The 16,667-nt window shown below is 31.1% G+C and overlaps 3 protein-coding genes across 3 annotated transcripts; all 3 read left to right on the top strand.

Annotated features, from left to right (window-relative positions):
- Positions 1-330: 330 nt before the first annotated feature.
- Positions 331-2,476, top strand: LOC106382731 (PLASMODESMATA CALLOSE-BINDING PROTEIN 1). Its single transcript, XM_013822782.3, has 4 exons — positions 331-570; positions 965-1,204; positions 1,437-1,470; positions 2,006-2,476. Exons 1-4 carry the CDS (start codon positions 519-521, stop codon positions 2,265-2,267), a joined length of 588 nt encoding a protein of 195 aa, XP_013678236.2. The 5' UTR covers positions 331-518; the 3' UTR covers positions 2,268-2,476.
- Positions 2,477-4,015: 1,539 nt separating this feature from the next.
- LOC111202743 lies at positions 4,016-5,382 on the top strand. Its single transcript, XM_048749259.1, has 3 exons — positions 4,016-4,111; positions 4,216-4,489; positions 4,586-5,382. Exons 1-3 carry the CDS (start codon positions 4,016-4,018, stop codon positions 4,669-4,671), a joined length of 456 nt encoding a protein of 151 aa, XP_048605216.1. The 3' UTR covers positions 4,672-5,382.
- A 1,733-nt stretch (positions 5,383-7,115) lies between these two features.
- On the top strand, positions 7,116-7,611 carry LOC125582519 (inactive histone-lysine N-methyltransferase 2E-like). The gene is made up of 3 exons (XM_048749258.1): positions 7,116-7,181; positions 7,267-7,355; positions 7,439-7,611. Exons 1-3 carry the CDS (start codon positions 7,116-7,118, stop codon positions 7,566-7,568), a joined length of 285 nt encoding a protein of 94 aa, XP_048605215.1. The 3' UTR covers positions 7,569-7,611.
- The last annotated feature ends 9,056 nt before the right edge of the window (positions 7,612-16,667 follow it).

Genomic DNA, 16,667 nt, shown 5'->3' with positions numbered 1-16,667 from the left:
TTAGGTTGGTGAGAATAGTGCTTTTGAGTTTGAATTTTGAACATTTATTGCAAATAGTTAACTAATATTGTCAATATATTAAAATATAGATGGACTGTGTAATAGTGTTTTTGAGTTTGAATTTTTACATGAAATTTTGTGATACAGCATTTTTTATTTTGACATTTGTGTGGAACGCCACACAAAATTTGGCTTTTTCATTAAATAATAAACATGGACTGTTTTTTTATTTATTTTTTTACCAGTAAATAATAGAATGTCTCTTTAATTTAAATCTCAAAACATACGTACCAAAAAAAAAGTCTACACGAGCTAAGTTCTTTAATGATGCAAAAAAGCACTCAAAAACTCAAAAGGGTTTTGAGAAGAGACAAAGAGGGTACACACCACATCACTCTCTACACAAAAGAAGTAGCCAACACTCTCTCTCTTGTGTTTTCTCCACTTTCTCTTCTCCTTTGCTCTAGAGATCTCTCTATCTCTATCTTCACACTGTGACATTTTCTCTGAACGCATCCATGGCTGCTCTGGTTCTCTCACTTCTCCTACTAGCCATGGCTGGCCATTCTAGTAAGATCTTTCCACTCTTCCTTCAGATTCTTAGCATTAGTCTTGTCTTTTTCTCACTGTCCTAGTCTCAACCCTTTTGGGTCTGGTCTGAAAAAGGGTTCTTGTAACAGTCAAGGGTTTTACTGTTCATGAGTTTTCTACTAGATTAAAAGTTACCATTTTTATATTTATTGTTATAAGTATTTCACATTTATTTCTCTTAGCATCTGGCTGTCTCAAAATGGGTTCTTTTTTTTTTGGTGTGAATAATTTAAAGGTAAAAATCAAGATTTGTTTTCTTTTGTTCTTATCTGGTAGAACACTCAGGAACAGAAGCTACTTGAATATGGAGTCTCATGGCATTTTGAATCAGTCACTAAGTGTTACCTCTCTCTTTTTTTTTGGGTCTATGTAGGTGCCGCATGGTGTGTGTGCAAGACAGGTCTGAGTGATGATGTGTTACAGAAGACCATAGACTATGCTTGTGGAAATGGAGCAGACTGTAACCCCACTCACCCAAAAGCACCTTGCTTTAACCCTGACAATGTTAGGTCTCACTGCAACTATGCGGTCAACAGCTTCTTCCAAAAGAAGCGTCAAGCTTCAGGCACTTGTGATTTCAGTGGCACTGCCACTCCAACTAACTCTGATCCAAGTTAGTCTCAAGCACCATCATCATTTTTTTTACTGCTCTTTGGTTTCATTCATCTTCTTGTTATACAATGCACATTTGATTGGTTTATGGTTACAGAAAGTTGAAGGCTTTGTGTTTTTGTTACAGTGTGAATATGCCAAATGTGTGATGAAGACTAGTTCCTAGTTACAGTTTTGTGGATAATTATCAATGTATTAACGTTTTATGTGTGTTGTTGAACCTTTTTTCACAGGTTATTCAGGATGTACCTTCCCTACTAGTGCAAGGTATGTTTCTGATTCAAATGGCTATATCTAGAATTTGAAAGAAACATTTTATGGGACCAAAACCATGAATTTAAGCAACTTTTTTCTATTATATTAGTGGTAAAGAGAAAAGGTGGATTAAAGCTTGATTTGGGTCCCAATTTTGCAACTTTTTTTATTTTTTTCTTTCTTTCTTTTGATGTGAAAGGGATAGTAGCATCATTCAAAATCTATTAAGAATAGGAATCATCATAATTAATATTTACTTAAACAGAATAAAATAAATAATAGCATTTTGACTTTAATGTGAACGGTCCATTACAACTTCTTTTTATATGACTCTTTTTACATGAGCCTAAAAGTACTCAATTTCTTTAGTTCTTTAATGAAACTTTTCAAATGCTTTATTGGATTACAGTTTGAACGCATGATCAGTGTTCTTGACTGTTATGAACCCCTCAGTTATTAGAGACTAATACATATTTACCTTAAAGTCATTGAACCAGCTTCCTTGTCTGATATTCACTTCAATGTAACTTGTTGCCTTTTTCACCAGCGGCTCTGGAGGCAGCACTACTGGTACAACCAATCCAAAAGGCAACTCAACCAGCACCACACTTCCTGGTGGCAACAGTCCTTACTCAGGAACCTCAACCAATGGAGTTTTTGGAAACAACAGCACAGGAGCCACTGGGACAGGGGTCAACCCTGACTACACTACAGAAAGCAGTGCCTTTGCTCTCAAGAACTCGAGCAAACTGCTCGCCTGCCTTGTCTTGATCGCTTCGAGTGGGTTCTGTTCTTTCTTGATGCTCTAAGGATGTTAATGTTTCCTGGTTTTTGTTGGTGCACTTATTGTCGTAAGGACATTGGTCTAGCTTAGGGGTAATCTCTGTCCTGTGTGTTCTGAGTCTTTATGTGCTTGTTGTAAGAAGATTTCAGCTCTTGCTTGTGCTCTTGCCACGTGATGGTTTCTGGTAGACTTAATCGTAGTTTAAAAACTTATATATAAATGATATTTTATCTACTGGTTCTTCTTTTGTTTTACTAGATTGGGACCAGTGATGCAAGGTTTGTTATCACCAAACATACTTCTACTAATCTTCTGTTTCTATTTCAAGAGAACGCATGGCAAGCTAATCTGAACTCTCAAGTCTCTGATACCCCCATATGTGGTACACGACAGACAAAGAGGACAAGCAAAAGATTGAGAAATCCCCTTGTTGCCCTTGAGCTTCTTACCGACAGACGGATGAGCTCTCATGTGCTTTTTCATTTGCGCGCATGTGTTGGAAGCTGGAACCCTCTGTCTCTCTTAGAGTCTTATTGACACTTAAAACTCCTTCCTCGGTCCATGAACCTCTTCTCAGACGCTTTGATACCTTGAACTTCCCTTGAGGCATTCAGGAGCTTTCTCACAGCTTGATGTCTTCATAACTTTCACTTTGTTCTTCGACTGATGATCATGTTCAATTGTTAACGATGAAGTGACCATAGCAACGTGCTTAGAGCATCTCCAACCACTAACACTATTTTAGTGTCAAAACCACACTATTTTAGTGTAATTTTAACACTAAAACAAAAGTCTTCTCCAACCATAACACTAAACTTCACACTAAAACTATTTTATAATATTATATGTATTAAGTTTTTTATTTATCATTTATTTAATTGTATGTTTTAGTAATAAAATAAGTGAATAGTGTTTTAGTGGGATGAATAGTGTTTTAGTATGGTGAATAGTATCACACCAAATTTGGTGTCAAATTTTAGTGTTGCACTAAAATAGTGTGATTTTTGCAGTTTATTGGAGATGATTTGGTGCAAAAATTACACTAAAATAGTGTTTTGCAGTTCCTTTGGAGATGGCCTTAGGGCATCTCCAACCACAAACACTATTTTAGTGTTAAAACCACACTATTTTAGTGTAATTTCAACACTAAAACCAATGTCTTCTCCAACCATAACACTAAACTTCACACTAAAACTATTTTATAATATTTTATATATTAAGTTTTTTATTTATCATTTATTTAATTGTATGTTTTAGTAATAAAATAAGTGAATAGTATTTTAGTGAAATGAATAGTGTTTTAGTGTGGTGAATAGTGTCACACCAAATTTGGTGTCAAATTTTAGTGTTGCACTAAAATGGTGTGATTTTTACAGTCCCATTGGAGATGATTTGGTGCAAAAGTCACACTAAAATAGTGTTTTGCAGTCCCATTGGAGCTGGCCTAACATAATAACAAAACGCAGAAACGTATACGCACATGTTATAATTTAAATAAATTAATATGTCTTTGGTCTTTTAGACTAGGCTGTTAACTTTAATGTTAAGTAAAAAACTTTATTCAACAGATATTTTAACACAGTTGATGAAACGTATTTTTCAATACAACAACTAGACTGTGCCAACGTATTTGAACTTCGCTTCCCTATATAAACACATCAAAGATTCAAGTTTAGGTTCCGAGAGAAGTCACAAGAGGTTCGTCTTCGCTCTTCAGAGAGAAAGAAGAAAACAAAAGTTGTTTCTTGCGCACCAAGAAAACGATCGATACTGATGGAGGACAACGGAAGCGGGTCCGAGACTGGATCAGAAACACCGCTACCTCCTTCTTCGTCTTCTTCTACCGATAAAAGCGTTACCAACTATAAGGTAAAGAAGCTAAGCATCTTCGCACTACTTACATACGTTTCGATCATCATGATTCTTGAGACCGTTTCTTGATTACTCTTGTTCTTATTTTTGCTAACCTGTAGAAGAATAATACGAAGCCTTGTAAGATATGCGGAAGTAACGAGGATGACGATGATGTAAGGAAGTGTTATAAGCCGCACATGTGGTGGCTATGTGAAGTGTGCCGTACCTTACCTGGCGTAGTCGAAGTTAAGCCTGAAGATTCTAATGAGACAGTACTTCCTAATGATTCTGTTTCATCAAGCAGTAGTCGTGTGGATGCTCAGAACAGTGGTAATGAAACCTCAGCGACTAATCAACCTTCAGAATCAGAGGCACATACTACAAGTCCTGAAGGTAACGAGACCAATCTCATTAGCTTATTAAGTGTATATGGTTTAGTTTCTCTGAGTATGAAATCAAGAAACTGATGTGTCTTTTGATTTGTCACAGCTTCTTCTGCAGCGTCCATCAACACATCTCCTGAGAAGAAACAAGCAGACTCCAACGCTCCCTCTGATTCGGAATCTTCAAAGTAAATGATTTTCTCAGAGCTTAGTGGTTGTTAGAGACATCTGGATTTTAGGGTTTCTTTTTTTAAAAAGGATTGTTTCTTGGGTCGCAAGTGATTTTACATTAGACTTCTTTGATGGTTATTTCATTTGCGTCAGTATTCTTGAACATTCTCCGTTTCTTCTTCTGTTATCAGAGAGATGTGCGAAGCTAGACATATAGATTCAGGGTTTGTTTCTTAAAACGTGAGGTTCTTGGGTCGCAAGTTAGACTTTAGTAGATAAGTGAGATTAGACTTCTTTGGTGGTCATTTGCTTCAGAACTCTTGTACATTCTCCTTTACTAGCTACTTTGTTACAAAAATAGTATATGCTTCAACGACAGTTTTATAGATACAATTTCATGAGTAAATGCCTAATGACAATATCTACCAAACGCTTAAGACTGATTCTGAAAAATGTGAAATTTTAGATAACTTATAGTATTAATTTAACACTGATTATGAAAATGTGAAATTTTCGATAACTTATATTAATGGATCACTCTGAAAAAGTTTGATAAATTTATAACTAAACAAGATTAATATACGCAATTCCGTCTTGTCAATTGTGTCCAAGATTGAAGTCTTGTTAAATCTTCAAAAATTGATATTTCAAGAACTAACTAATACGGTCTTGTTAAATCTTCAAATTTTGATTTTTGAAGAATTGCAGAAGAAACGATTAGAACAGAGGTCTTGTGTATATCCATTAGATTGTGATGCAATTCTTTTTTCCTTGGATAACAAATTACTCTCAAAAAGTGAGATTGCATTTCTTGGATCATCATTTTGAGCCACACTCAACTTATATTCTGTCTTTTTTTATTACCTATGTATCTCCTTGCTACTATAATATGTGAACCAATGATCTTGAAGAGAAAGACTACTAATTTAAAGTTGTTTTATTTAAAAGAAAGATGATAGAGTTTCTTTGACGACAAAATACTCACTTCGTTTTTCAACATCATAAGGCCATTATATTATCCAAACTTAGATGATTTAAATCCAAATAGAACAACCAATATCAGATGTAGTAATGTAAACTGGTAGATCCAATATTGAAAGAACTCATTTTTCAAATGTCATATATTTTTAACACATTATTTTATTGATAGTGATTTGAAACATATTACATGACCACATATTGGATATGACATATGAAATATAATTGAGAAACTATTCACTTTTTACACTTGAATTTTTACATATGCAAACAATTTATATAAAAATTACATAATGTAAATTACAATATTTCTAGAAGTTAAAATGCCAAAATTACAAACAAATAGGGCAAAATGAGATATTTATTATTTATTAAATATTGATTATTAAAATTTATAACTATTTAAAATGAAAATAAGGAATGTTTCCAATAATTTATATATTACAAAAAGTCTAAAAGATAATCTAAATTATTTCAATACTTTTGCATACTTTTACATAAAAAACATAAGAAAAAAATGGGCATTTTTTGAGCAAAATATAAGAATAAAATATGGGATAACAACTTAAGAAAGCAGATGTGAAGACTTGAAATAACGACTAGTTGACAAGGTAAAATTAAAATTAAAGATAAGAACTCAATTCTACTATTTTGGTTACAACATTTTAGTATCTATGTCCATGTTAAAAATATATCGACTTCTTTTATTTACTTCAAAAAAATATTATATTATCCAAATTTGAGGTGATTTGGAAAATAAAACCGTAACAAAAGAACCAGTATCAGATATATAAACATATATATTGGTGGACCAATAATAAAAGAATTCCATTTTAAATTTTATATATTCTTAGCATTTTATTTTATTGATAGTGATTTTAAACATATTACATCATAGAAGAGATACAACATATGAAAATATAATTGAGAAACTAATAGTTTTTTGAAACTTGAAAAAAAATTTAAAAAAAAAAACTAATCGACTTTTGATACGAAAATATTACATATTTATGTAGCCAAAATTTTCTATACAAATTACATAATGTAAATTAATACAAACAAGTAGGAGACAAAATGGGATAATTGTGAATAAATTATAAGCCATAACATATGTTGAACTAAGAGAATAGTATCATATTTAATACATTTCTCTTATACAACTTCTTGTATACGAATAAAGTTCAATCGATGCGCACAAATTTGTTTCTGTGATTTCAGTTTGACTGTATTTTCCGATTGATAATAATAGTTTAACTCAAATCGGAAAAATTTGTGAAAAGGTCATAATTAATTGTGTGAATATAGTCAAAATATTGACTAGATTGTGCTGAAGTATTTGAACTTTGCTTCCCTATATATATACAACAAAGGAAGGCTCTTCAAAGAGAAATAAGAAAACAAAAGCTGGTTCTTGCGTTCTAAAAAACGATCATTTTCTTCCCTCTTTCCTCTTAAACCGAAACCTATTCTTTCTTTGATCGATACTAATGGAGTACAACAAAAGTGGTTCGTCTTCTTCTTCTACTACAGAGGAAAGCGTTTCCAACTATAAGGTAAAGAAGCTATTAAACCGAGTTATTAGTACACATTGATGAATTAGAAAATGCGTTTCTTGATTAGTCTTGTTATTGTTTGTAGGAGAAGAAGCCTTGTCAAATATGTGGAAACAATGCAAATGACGATTTTATTATGACTTGCTTCAAATGCAGAGTCACACGAGAGCATATGTACATATTAGGATTCATGATTCATCCTCCTCCTCCACTTAACCATTAACATGGATCTTGATTTATTTGTTGTAATGTTTCAGTTATTGCGCAAAGGTGCTTTTTAAAGCTGTACCTGACGTGTGGCTATGTGAAGAGTGCCGCACCTCACGTGGCGTAATCTTCATTAACCATGACGAAGCCTCAGAGAGTAATCAACAATCTGATTCTTAATCTGAAAAGTAGCTGAGCTGAGTGGTTGTCAGAGACATTTGGATATAGGGGTCTCTTTTTTTTTTTTTTTGTAAGTTTGTTTATTGGTTCGCAAGTGGTCTTACTTGATAAGTGAGATTAGTTGTCAATCTGAGCTTAGCGGGTTGTGAGAGAGATCTTGATTTAGTGTTTCTTTTTGTTTTTAAATATGCTTGTTGTTTGGGTCGCAAGTGATCTTACTAGAGAAGTGTGAGATTAAACTTTTTTGATGGTCATTTGCTTCGGTACTCTTATACATTCTCCTTTGCTTGCTACTTCGTTACCCAAAAAAAACGGTACATGATTTCAAGACAGTTTAGAGATACAATTTCAAGATTTAGTGACTATTGACAATATATCTCCCAGACGATTAATACTGATTCTGAAAATATGAAATTTTCGTGTTAGTGTTTAAAGGGGAATCGACTCCAATTCGAAGAGATATAAAGGGAAATCAAAGCGAAGAATAACAAAAAAAAACATAGTTTGGAGAATAAAAGAGGTTGGAACATATTAGGGTGCCAATTGCCAAACTCGAATTGAAACTAACTTGAATTAGGGCTCAATAAATTTGAGAGGTTTTGGTTGAGGATGAGTGTGCTTTTCACAGTTTAATGACATGTTTAATTAAAACTAACGTCATTTTCTGTTAAACATAGTCGACACCATCTACATCGATGTGTAAAATATACAAATTTCAAAGGTTTGTATATTTAATGAAAAACAAAAATTAGTTTGGGTATTAAACGGGAATCCAAAATTGTTCATGTATTTTATTAGCAAATAATAATTAGTTCATGTATTTTAAAGGAATTTTCTTTTTATAATTTAAACACGTGTTTAATTAAACACTAGCTAACGTCGTCAATACTTTCGTAAAATATAGTTAGCCGTTTAAAACGATGTGTAAAATCTGCGAATTTCAAAAGTTTGTGTATTTAATAAGCAATAAAAATTAGTTCGTGTATTAAACGGGGATCCAAAATAGTTAGTGTATTTTATTAGCAAATGAAAATTAGTCTGTGTATTTTTAAGGAATTTTCTCTAATTTATATTAACTTATGGATAACTCTGAAAAAAGTTAGATAAATTTATAACTAAATAAGATTAAAACACACAATTCCCCCTTGTCAATTGTTTCCAAAATTAATCTTTCGAGAACTAACTGATATGGTCTTGTTAAATCTTCAAAATTTGATTTTTAAAGAAATACAGAAGAAACGACTAGAACAAAGGTGTCGTGTATATACCATTTGATTGTAATACAAAATTTTCTTTTCCGTGGATCAAAAGTTATTCTCAAAAAGTGAGATTGAACTTTTTTTATCATCTTTTTGAGCCACACTCAATGTATATCTCGTCTTCTTTAATTACCTATGTCTCCTTGCTACTACACTCTGTGATGAGAAAGACTACTAATCCAATACCAAATATAGTAACATATATATTGGTACACCCAATATTAAAAGAACTTCATTTAAGATTTTACATCTTTTTAACATTTTATTTTATTGATAGTGATTTGCAACATATTACATCATAAAAGAGATATGACATATGAAATATATTTGAGAAACTATTCATCTTTTATACTGAAATTTTTACATATATTTATGTAACCAAAATTTTATATACAAATTACATGATGTAAAATTACTATATTATTAGATTTGAAAATTTTCACCTTATTCAGGATTAGAAGTTAATTGCCAAAAAAAACAAAAAAAATACAAAATTAGATACTATGTGAATTAAGTATAAGCCATAAAATATGTTGAACTAAGAGAATAGTATCATATTTAATACATTTTCTTATACAGATTTTGTATAAAAAGAAAGTTTAATCAATGCGATTAAATTTGTTTATGTAATTTATGTTTGAATTTGTGTGTTCACGATTGATAATAATAGTTTATTTGAATCCCAAAAATGTGTGAATAATCAAAATTATTGACTAGAAGTACAATTAAAGTTGTATAAGAAGAAATTTTAATCGATGCGCTTAAATGTGTTTATGTAATTTATGTTTGACTGTGTTTTCCGATTGATAATAATTGTTTAATCCAAATCGAGAAAATGTGTAAATAGTCAAAATTATTGACTAGAAGTACAATTAAAGTTAGAAGAAATTTTAATCGATGCTCTTAAATTTGTTTCTGTGATTTCTGTTTGAACTTGTGTTTTCCGATTGATAATAATTGTTTAATCCGAATCGGAAAAAAAAGTGTGAATAGTCAAAATTATTGACTAGAAGTACAATTAAATTATATGAATATAGTCAAAACTATTGATTAGATTGTGCCAACGTATATTTAAACTTCTCTTCCCTATATAAATACATCAAAGGCTCTTCAGAGAGAGACAAGAAAACAAAAGCTGTTTCTTGCATACCAAGAAAACGATCATCTTCTTCTTAAACTGAAACTATTCTTTCTTTGATCGATACTAATGGTGTACAAAAGAAAAGTAAAGGAGTACAAAAGAAGCGGTTCGTCTTCTTCTTCTTCTAGAGAGGAAAGCGTTACCAACTATGAGGTAAAGAAGCGTTATTGGTACACATTGATATAAAGAAAATGAGTTTATTGATTAGTCTTGTTATTGTTTGTAGGAGAAGGAGCCCTGTAACAGGTGCGGAAGTAATGCAAATGAAGATTGGATGCTGACTTGCTTCAACTGCAAAGTCGCAGGAATGCATATGTACGTATTAGGATTCATGATTCCTCCTCCTCCTCTAACTTGAATCATTAACAAAATTTTTGATTTTATTTGTTGTAATGTTTCAGTTATTGCGGAAAGGAGATTTTTAAAACTGTACCTGACAAGTGGATATGTGAAAAGTGCCGTACCTCAATTCGTGTACTCTTCATTAAGCGTGGCTTTGCTAAAGGTCCTAATGACACTGGTAACTCAATTCGTCTTAATCGTGCGTATAACACTGGAAGAGCACTGGAAGCGAGCACTCTGGTAATGAAGACTCAGCGATTAAACCAAAAAGAAAAAGACTCAGAGAGTAATCAACAACCAGACTCAAACACGCCCTCTGATTCAGAATCTGCAAAGTAAATGCTTTTGTTAGAGAGAGATGTGTAGCTGAGCTGAGTGGTTGTTGTCAGAGACTTCTGGATTTTATGGTTTCTTTTTTTTTTTGAATAAAAGTTGTTTCTTGGGTCGCAAGTAATCTAACTAGAGAAGTGAGACACTCTTAAAAATATATTTTACTTGCTACTTTGTTACAAAAAAATATCTGAATTTTATGGTTTCTTTAAAAAAATAAATAAATAAAAGTTTGTTTCTTGGCTCGCAAGTAATCTTACTAGAGAAGTGAGATACTCTTAAAAATGTCTTTTACTTGCTACTTTGTTACAAAAAGAAATATTATGCGTAAAGACAAATTATAAGATGCAACTTAATGAGTCAATAATGTGTAATAATGACAATATCTACCAGACGCTTAACATTGGTTCTGAAAATGTGAAAATTTAGATAATTCTCTTTATTTTAACTTTATATAATTCTGAAAAAACGTAAAATTTAGATTAGTTAATAACTAAACAAGTTTAAAAATACGCAATTGACGATTCAGGAGGTAACGAATTTAAAGATTTAGAAGAATCATTTTTTAATTTTTTTAACATGGTTGTTATATGATCAAGTCAAGATTTAGCGCTCTGTTTCTATCTTCTGTATATTCTGTTTCTCTATAGAAACCACATCTGCCACTATCGGCACAACGTTACAGGCGACGCCAGTGAAGACCTTTGGATCAAGAACAACAAATGAAAAGGAGAGACGTAAACGAAGATCAACCCATAAGTTCGTCTCTTTCCTCAAAGAAAGGGATGCAAGAATCCAGAGTAAGTCCACACCTGAGAATTAGAATCTTTAGGCCCTTACTCGTTAGGGTTGTTGATTTTGAGAGTCGTGCGTTCTTATTTACTCTGCTTCGATGCAATTCTTTTTGAATCTTGCACTGCTTTTTTTTTTTTTGCTTTCAAACGATGAATTTGCTAAATATATATGACTGTGTTGCTATGCATAGGAGGAGACGTGTGAGATATGTGGAAGTGTGGGCGTTGTGGGTTTGATGATGGTATGTTTCAAGTGCAGAGATACTCGCGAGCATACGTAAGTAATGATACTCTATAACCAACAAATCAATCTTCTGATCTTTGGTCTAAGACGTTTCATCTTCTAAATGTTGCATGGCTGTTCTGTTTCAGTTATTGCGCAAGAGTGTTTTTACCATCTGTCCCTCACATTTGGATATGTGAAGCGTGTCGTTCATCATCTCGCGTATTGCTCATACCTGGTGTTGCTGAGGATCAAAGTTCCAGAGTAGATGATCATGATACTGCCATGTTAAGAACTAATGGTATGGAAGAAGTTGTAGATTGCGGAAAGCCTTTGCAGCCACATACAAGTCCACTAGGTGATGAAATTCATCTCACTCTCTTTCTCTTGCATACCTCTAGTGGCTTACTATTGCTAACTACTTGCCTTTGATTAGCTTATTAATAATCAAAGTGCTTAAAGGAGTGTTAATGAGGTTCTAATTTTGTTTATGCAGCTAAAGAAACTTCCTCGGTACTCAATGACTCATCTCAAGACAACGAACAGCATCAACCAAAAAAACGCAGGACGTTTCAGTTGATGGGCAAACAGATCACTATCTGATCTCTCTTCTCTGGATCAAATCTTTCACAGGAGTGCCTCACCTAAGTGTAAATCAAGAAACGGTTCAGTTGATAGGTATAAAATAAACGATTAGTACATAGGTCTTGACGTCTTGTGTGTAAGTATATTTCATCCATTTGACTGTGATACAACGAAGTTATTTTTTCCTTGGATCACAAGTTACTATCAAAAAGTGAGATTCCACTTCTTTGTTATGATTTTAAGCTACACTCTACTCAACGTATATATTATTATATTCTTGTCTTCTTAAATTACCTCTCTGTGTGTCCTATACTCTGTGAAGCAAAATGACTGATGAGAAAGACTATTTGATTTTAAAGTTGTTTTGTTACAAAGAAAGATGATAGAGGCAGGCTTTCGTGACTACAGATTTTACTCATCAATCGTTGTTACCAAATATAGTAACCTACGTCTGCCTTTGTCAAGGATTGAGGGGACCAGTCGGTGAACCCACTCTTAAATGAACTCCATTTGCAATTTTGATACTCCTTCAGCTTTTTATTTATTTGGCTTAACTAACAAAACTAAAAACTACATTTGAGTTTTAGAGTTGTGCACATCGATTGAAAAAAAAATATTTTTAAAAAAAAATATTTTTTTCTAAACAAAAACATCATTAACTATTTAAGTAATCCCATTTCAATTACAAAAAAATAAACTAAATAATTTAAAGAGCCATTAGCACTAAAAGTTTATTAATTTTACTAAAAACTAAAAATGTCATCTTATTTAAAAAAATACTTTAAAACGTCAATGGATGAAGTATTTATCTAATAGAATATTTATACACGTTACATAAATGTTCATATGTAAATTACAATATTGATATTTTTGTTTTTTCATCCATTTTGAGTAAAAGTTAAAATGCCACAATTACAAACAAATGAGATAAAATAGGATAATTCGCGAATCAAGGATAAGCCATAAAATATGTTGAATTAATATAGTACTACCATATTTAATAGTTTTCTCTTATATAATAGTCGAGCCAGAAACATAGAAAGACAATTAAATTGTACTGAATGGTCAAAATTTACAAGCCATAGAATATGTTGAACTAAAATAGTAATACCATATTTGATAGTTTTCTCTTATATAACTACAAAAAATTAATTGACGCGCTTATGTAAAAATTTATTTCAGTAATTTGGTTTGAATAATGTATTTTCTGACTGATAATAATAGTCGAACCCAAAAACATATAAAGACAATTAAATTGTACTGAATGGTCAAAATTTACAAGCCATAGAATATGTTGAACTAAAATAGTAATACCATATTTGATAGTTTTCTCTTATATAACTCCGAAAAACTTAATTGACGCGCTCGTGTAAATATTTATTTCAGTAATTTGGTTTGAATAATGTATTTTCCGACTGATAATAATAGTCGAACCCAAAAACATATAAAGACAATTAAATTGTACTGAATGGTCAAAATCTACAAGCCATAGAATATGTTGAACTAAAAAAGTAATACCATATTTGATAGTTTTCTCATTATATAACTCCAAAAAGCTTAATTGAGGCGTTCATGTAAAAATTTATTTCAGTAATTTGGTTTGAATAATGTATTTTCCGACTGATAATAATAGTCGAACCGAAAAACATAGAAAGACAATTAAATTATACTGGATGGTCAAAATTTACAAGCCATAGAATATGCTGAACCAAGATAGTAATACCATATTTGATAGCTTTCTCTTATATAACTCTGAAAAAATTAATTGACGCGTTCATGTAAAAATTTATTTCAGTAATTTGGTTTGAATATTATATTTTCCGACCGATAATAATAGTCGAGCCCAAAAACATAGAATGACAATTAAATTGTACTGAATGGTCAAAATTTACAAGCCATATAATACGTTGAACTAAAATAGTAATACCATATTTGATAGTTTTCTTTTATATAACTACGAAAAATTAAGGCCTAATTAGCTAGAAAACCATGAATAAGAAGATATTTAGGAATGTATGCAATAAAATAGTTATTTAGGTAGTTGGATAAGTGGAACAAAGCGAAGTTACCCTCTTGTCCTAAAGTCACTTAGCGTGTAGGATAGGTAGGTCTGCAATTGTCAGACTATGTGTCAGATTTAATACATAGTTTATTTTTCTTTTTCTTTGAAACATATCTAAATTTATTTGTTTTATGAGTTTGAAAAAATACTTGTGTTGTTTTATGAGTTATTTTACGAGTCAACATTTGCAATCACATAGCAATAAAAAAATTTAAAACCATATTTTATTTATGAAAATAAATATAATTAGAAAATACTTGTCAAAAAAAAGTTGACATTGTTAATATTATCAGCATAACTATAAACCTTAAACGCCATCAGTATCAGCATCCTAAATCCTAAACACCATCGGCAAAATTCTAAACCATAAATTCTAAGGAGCGAATCCTAAAATTTAAAACTTAGAGTTTAATTGACTACATTAATAAGTTACAAAAAAATTTAGCAATTAATATTTTTTTTTACTTTTTTAAAAGAAATATAAATTGACAAATTTTTATTAACTAGCATTTTTAGAGTTGAACACACAATTTACTTAGGGGCGAACAGTAAAAAAAAGTCTTTTATTACTAGCTGAAAAACAAAATAAAGCTTGATTTCACCTATGATGAAGTTTTAAATTCACCTTTGTTCTTATCACCAGTCAAAGTGACATCCAAAAAAAAAAAATACCATCATAAACGCCGTCAACAAAATCCGAAACACAAAACCATAAACTTTAAATACTAAAATTTAAACCAAAAATACGAAACCCTAAACCCAACTAAACCATAAACTTTAAACCCAAAACTCTAAACCCTAAACCCAAAACTCTTAACCGTAAATCATAAACACTAAACCGTAAATCCTAAATCCTAAACCCAACTAAACAATAAACACTAAATTCTAAATCCAAAACTTTTAACCATAAGCCGAGCGGACACCATCTTCAATTTAGGTCTTCAAACCAGGTAAGAACATGATACATTCGATGATGCAAGATCCAAACTGTGTTTTTTATAGACCAAAACAAAAATGGGAGAGACGAAGACTTTGGAAATAATGAGTTTTAAAAATTGCAATTCTATACATATTCAGTCGCGTGAACTAGATTGTTGTAGGGTCTATTCTCTTACATGTAGGGTCAACAACTAGAACAGTCAGGTCTGCATTCATACCTGGTTGTAGGGTTAATACTGGGATTTAGAAATTCACACAGTAGCATAACCATTCAGCTAATATATTTTATTTCTCTGGTTATCCACCGCAATTACCCAAAAATTAATTGACGCGCTCATGTAAAAATTTATTTCAGTAATTTGGTTTGAATAATGTATTTTCCGACTGATAATAATAGTTGAGCTCAAAAACATATAAAGACAATTAAATTGTACTGAATGGTCAAAATTTACAAGCCATAGAATATGTTGAACTAAAATAGTAATACCATATTTGATAGTTTTCTCTTATATAACTACGAAAAATCAATTGGCGCACTCATGTAAAATTTTATTTCAGTAATTTAGTTTGAATTATATATTTTCCGACTCATATTTATAGTCAAACCCAAAAATATAGAAAGACAATTAAACTGTACTAAATGGTCAAAATTTACAAACAAATGAGATAAAATATAATTTGTGAATTAAATATAAATCATAAAATATGTTGAACTAAAAGAGTAATACCATATATAATATTTTTCTCATATATATAACTCCGAAGAAAGTTTAATTGATGGGCTCATGTAAAAATTTACTTCCGTAGTTTTGGTTTGAATTATGTATTTTTGACTGATAATAATAATCGAACCAGAAAACATAGAAAGAAAATTAAATCGTACGTCAAAATTTAAAAACAAATGAGATAAATAGGATAATTTGTGAATTAAGTATAATCCAAATATGTTGATCTAAAATAGTAATACCATATTTAATAGTTTTGTCTTATATAACTTCGAAAAAATTAAGTTGACGCGCTCATATAAAAATTTATTTCCATAATTTTGGTTTGAATTATGTATTTTCTGACTGATAATAATAGTTGAACCCAAAACATAGAAAGACAATTAAACTGTGATGAATGGTCAAAATTTAAAAATAAATGGGACAAAATATAAAAATTTGTAAATTAAGTATAAACCATAAAATATGTTGAACTAAAAGAGTAATACACTATTTAATAGATTTCTCTTATATAACTCCGAAGAAAGTTTATTCGATGCGTTCATGTAAGAATTTGTTTCCATAATTTTTGTTTGTTTCTGTGTTTTCCGATTGATAATAATAGCATAACCCGGAAAACATAGAAAGACAGTTAAAATTGTAGGAAAATTTATTGACATAGAAAAAAAAACTTGATTCTCATTCTTCATAAGAGAACAA

This window comes from Brassica napus, chromosome C2 (genome assembly GCF_020379485.1).
Source record: "Brassica napus cultivar Da-Ae chromosome C2, Da-Ae, whole genome shotgun sequence".
In the NCBI taxonomy this organism is placed as follows: domain Eukaryota; kingdom Viridiplantae; phylum Streptophyta; class Magnoliopsida; order Brassicales; family Brassicaceae; genus Brassica; species Brassica napus.
This window is presented reverse-complemented; position numbering and strand designations above follow the sequence as displayed.

What these genes read in the sequence shown, in the direction of transcription:
- LOC106382731 (XM_013822782.3), top strand. Translation starts at nt 519, where the DNA reads ATGGCTGCTCTGGTTCTCTCACTTCTCCTACTAGCCATGGCTGGCCAT. An exon ending in AGCCATGGCTGGCCATTCTA is followed by an intron (nt 571 to 964) that starts GTAAGATCTTTC and finishes GGGTCTATGTAG; the next exon opens with GTGCCGCATGGTGTGTGTGC. An exon ending in TCCAACTAACTCTGATCCAA is followed by an intron (nt 1,205 to 1,436) that starts GTTAGTCTCAAG and finishes CTTTTTTCACAG; the next exon opens with GTTATTCAGGATGTACCTTC.
- LOC111202743 (XM_048749259.1), top strand. Translation starts at nt 4,016, where the DNA reads ATGGAGGACAACGGAAGCGGGTCCGAGACTGGATCAGAAACACCGCTA. An exon ending in AAAGCGTTACCAACTATAAG is followed by an intron (nt 4,112 to 4,215) that starts GTAAAGAAGCTA and finishes GCTAACCTGTAG; the next exon opens with AAGAATAATACGAAGCCTTG. An exon ending in ACATACTACAAGTCCTGAAG is followed by an intron (nt 4,490 to 4,585) that starts GTAACGAGACCA and finishes GATTTGTCACAG; the next exon opens with CTTCTTCTGCAGCGTCCATC.
- LOC125582519 (XM_048749258.1), top strand. Translation starts at nt 7,116, where the DNA reads ATGGAGTACAACAAAAGTGGTTCGTCTTCTTCTTCTACTACAGAGGAA. An exon ending in AAAGCGTTTCCAACTATAAG is followed by an intron (nt 7,182 to 7,266) that starts GTAAAGAAGCTA and finishes TATTGTTTGTAG; the next exon opens with GAGAAGAAGCCTTGTCAAAT. An exon ending in AGAGTCACACGAGAGCATAT is followed by an intron (nt 7,356 to 7,438) that starts GTACATATTAGG and finishes GTAATGTTTCAG; the next exon opens with TTATTGCGCAAAGGTGCTTT.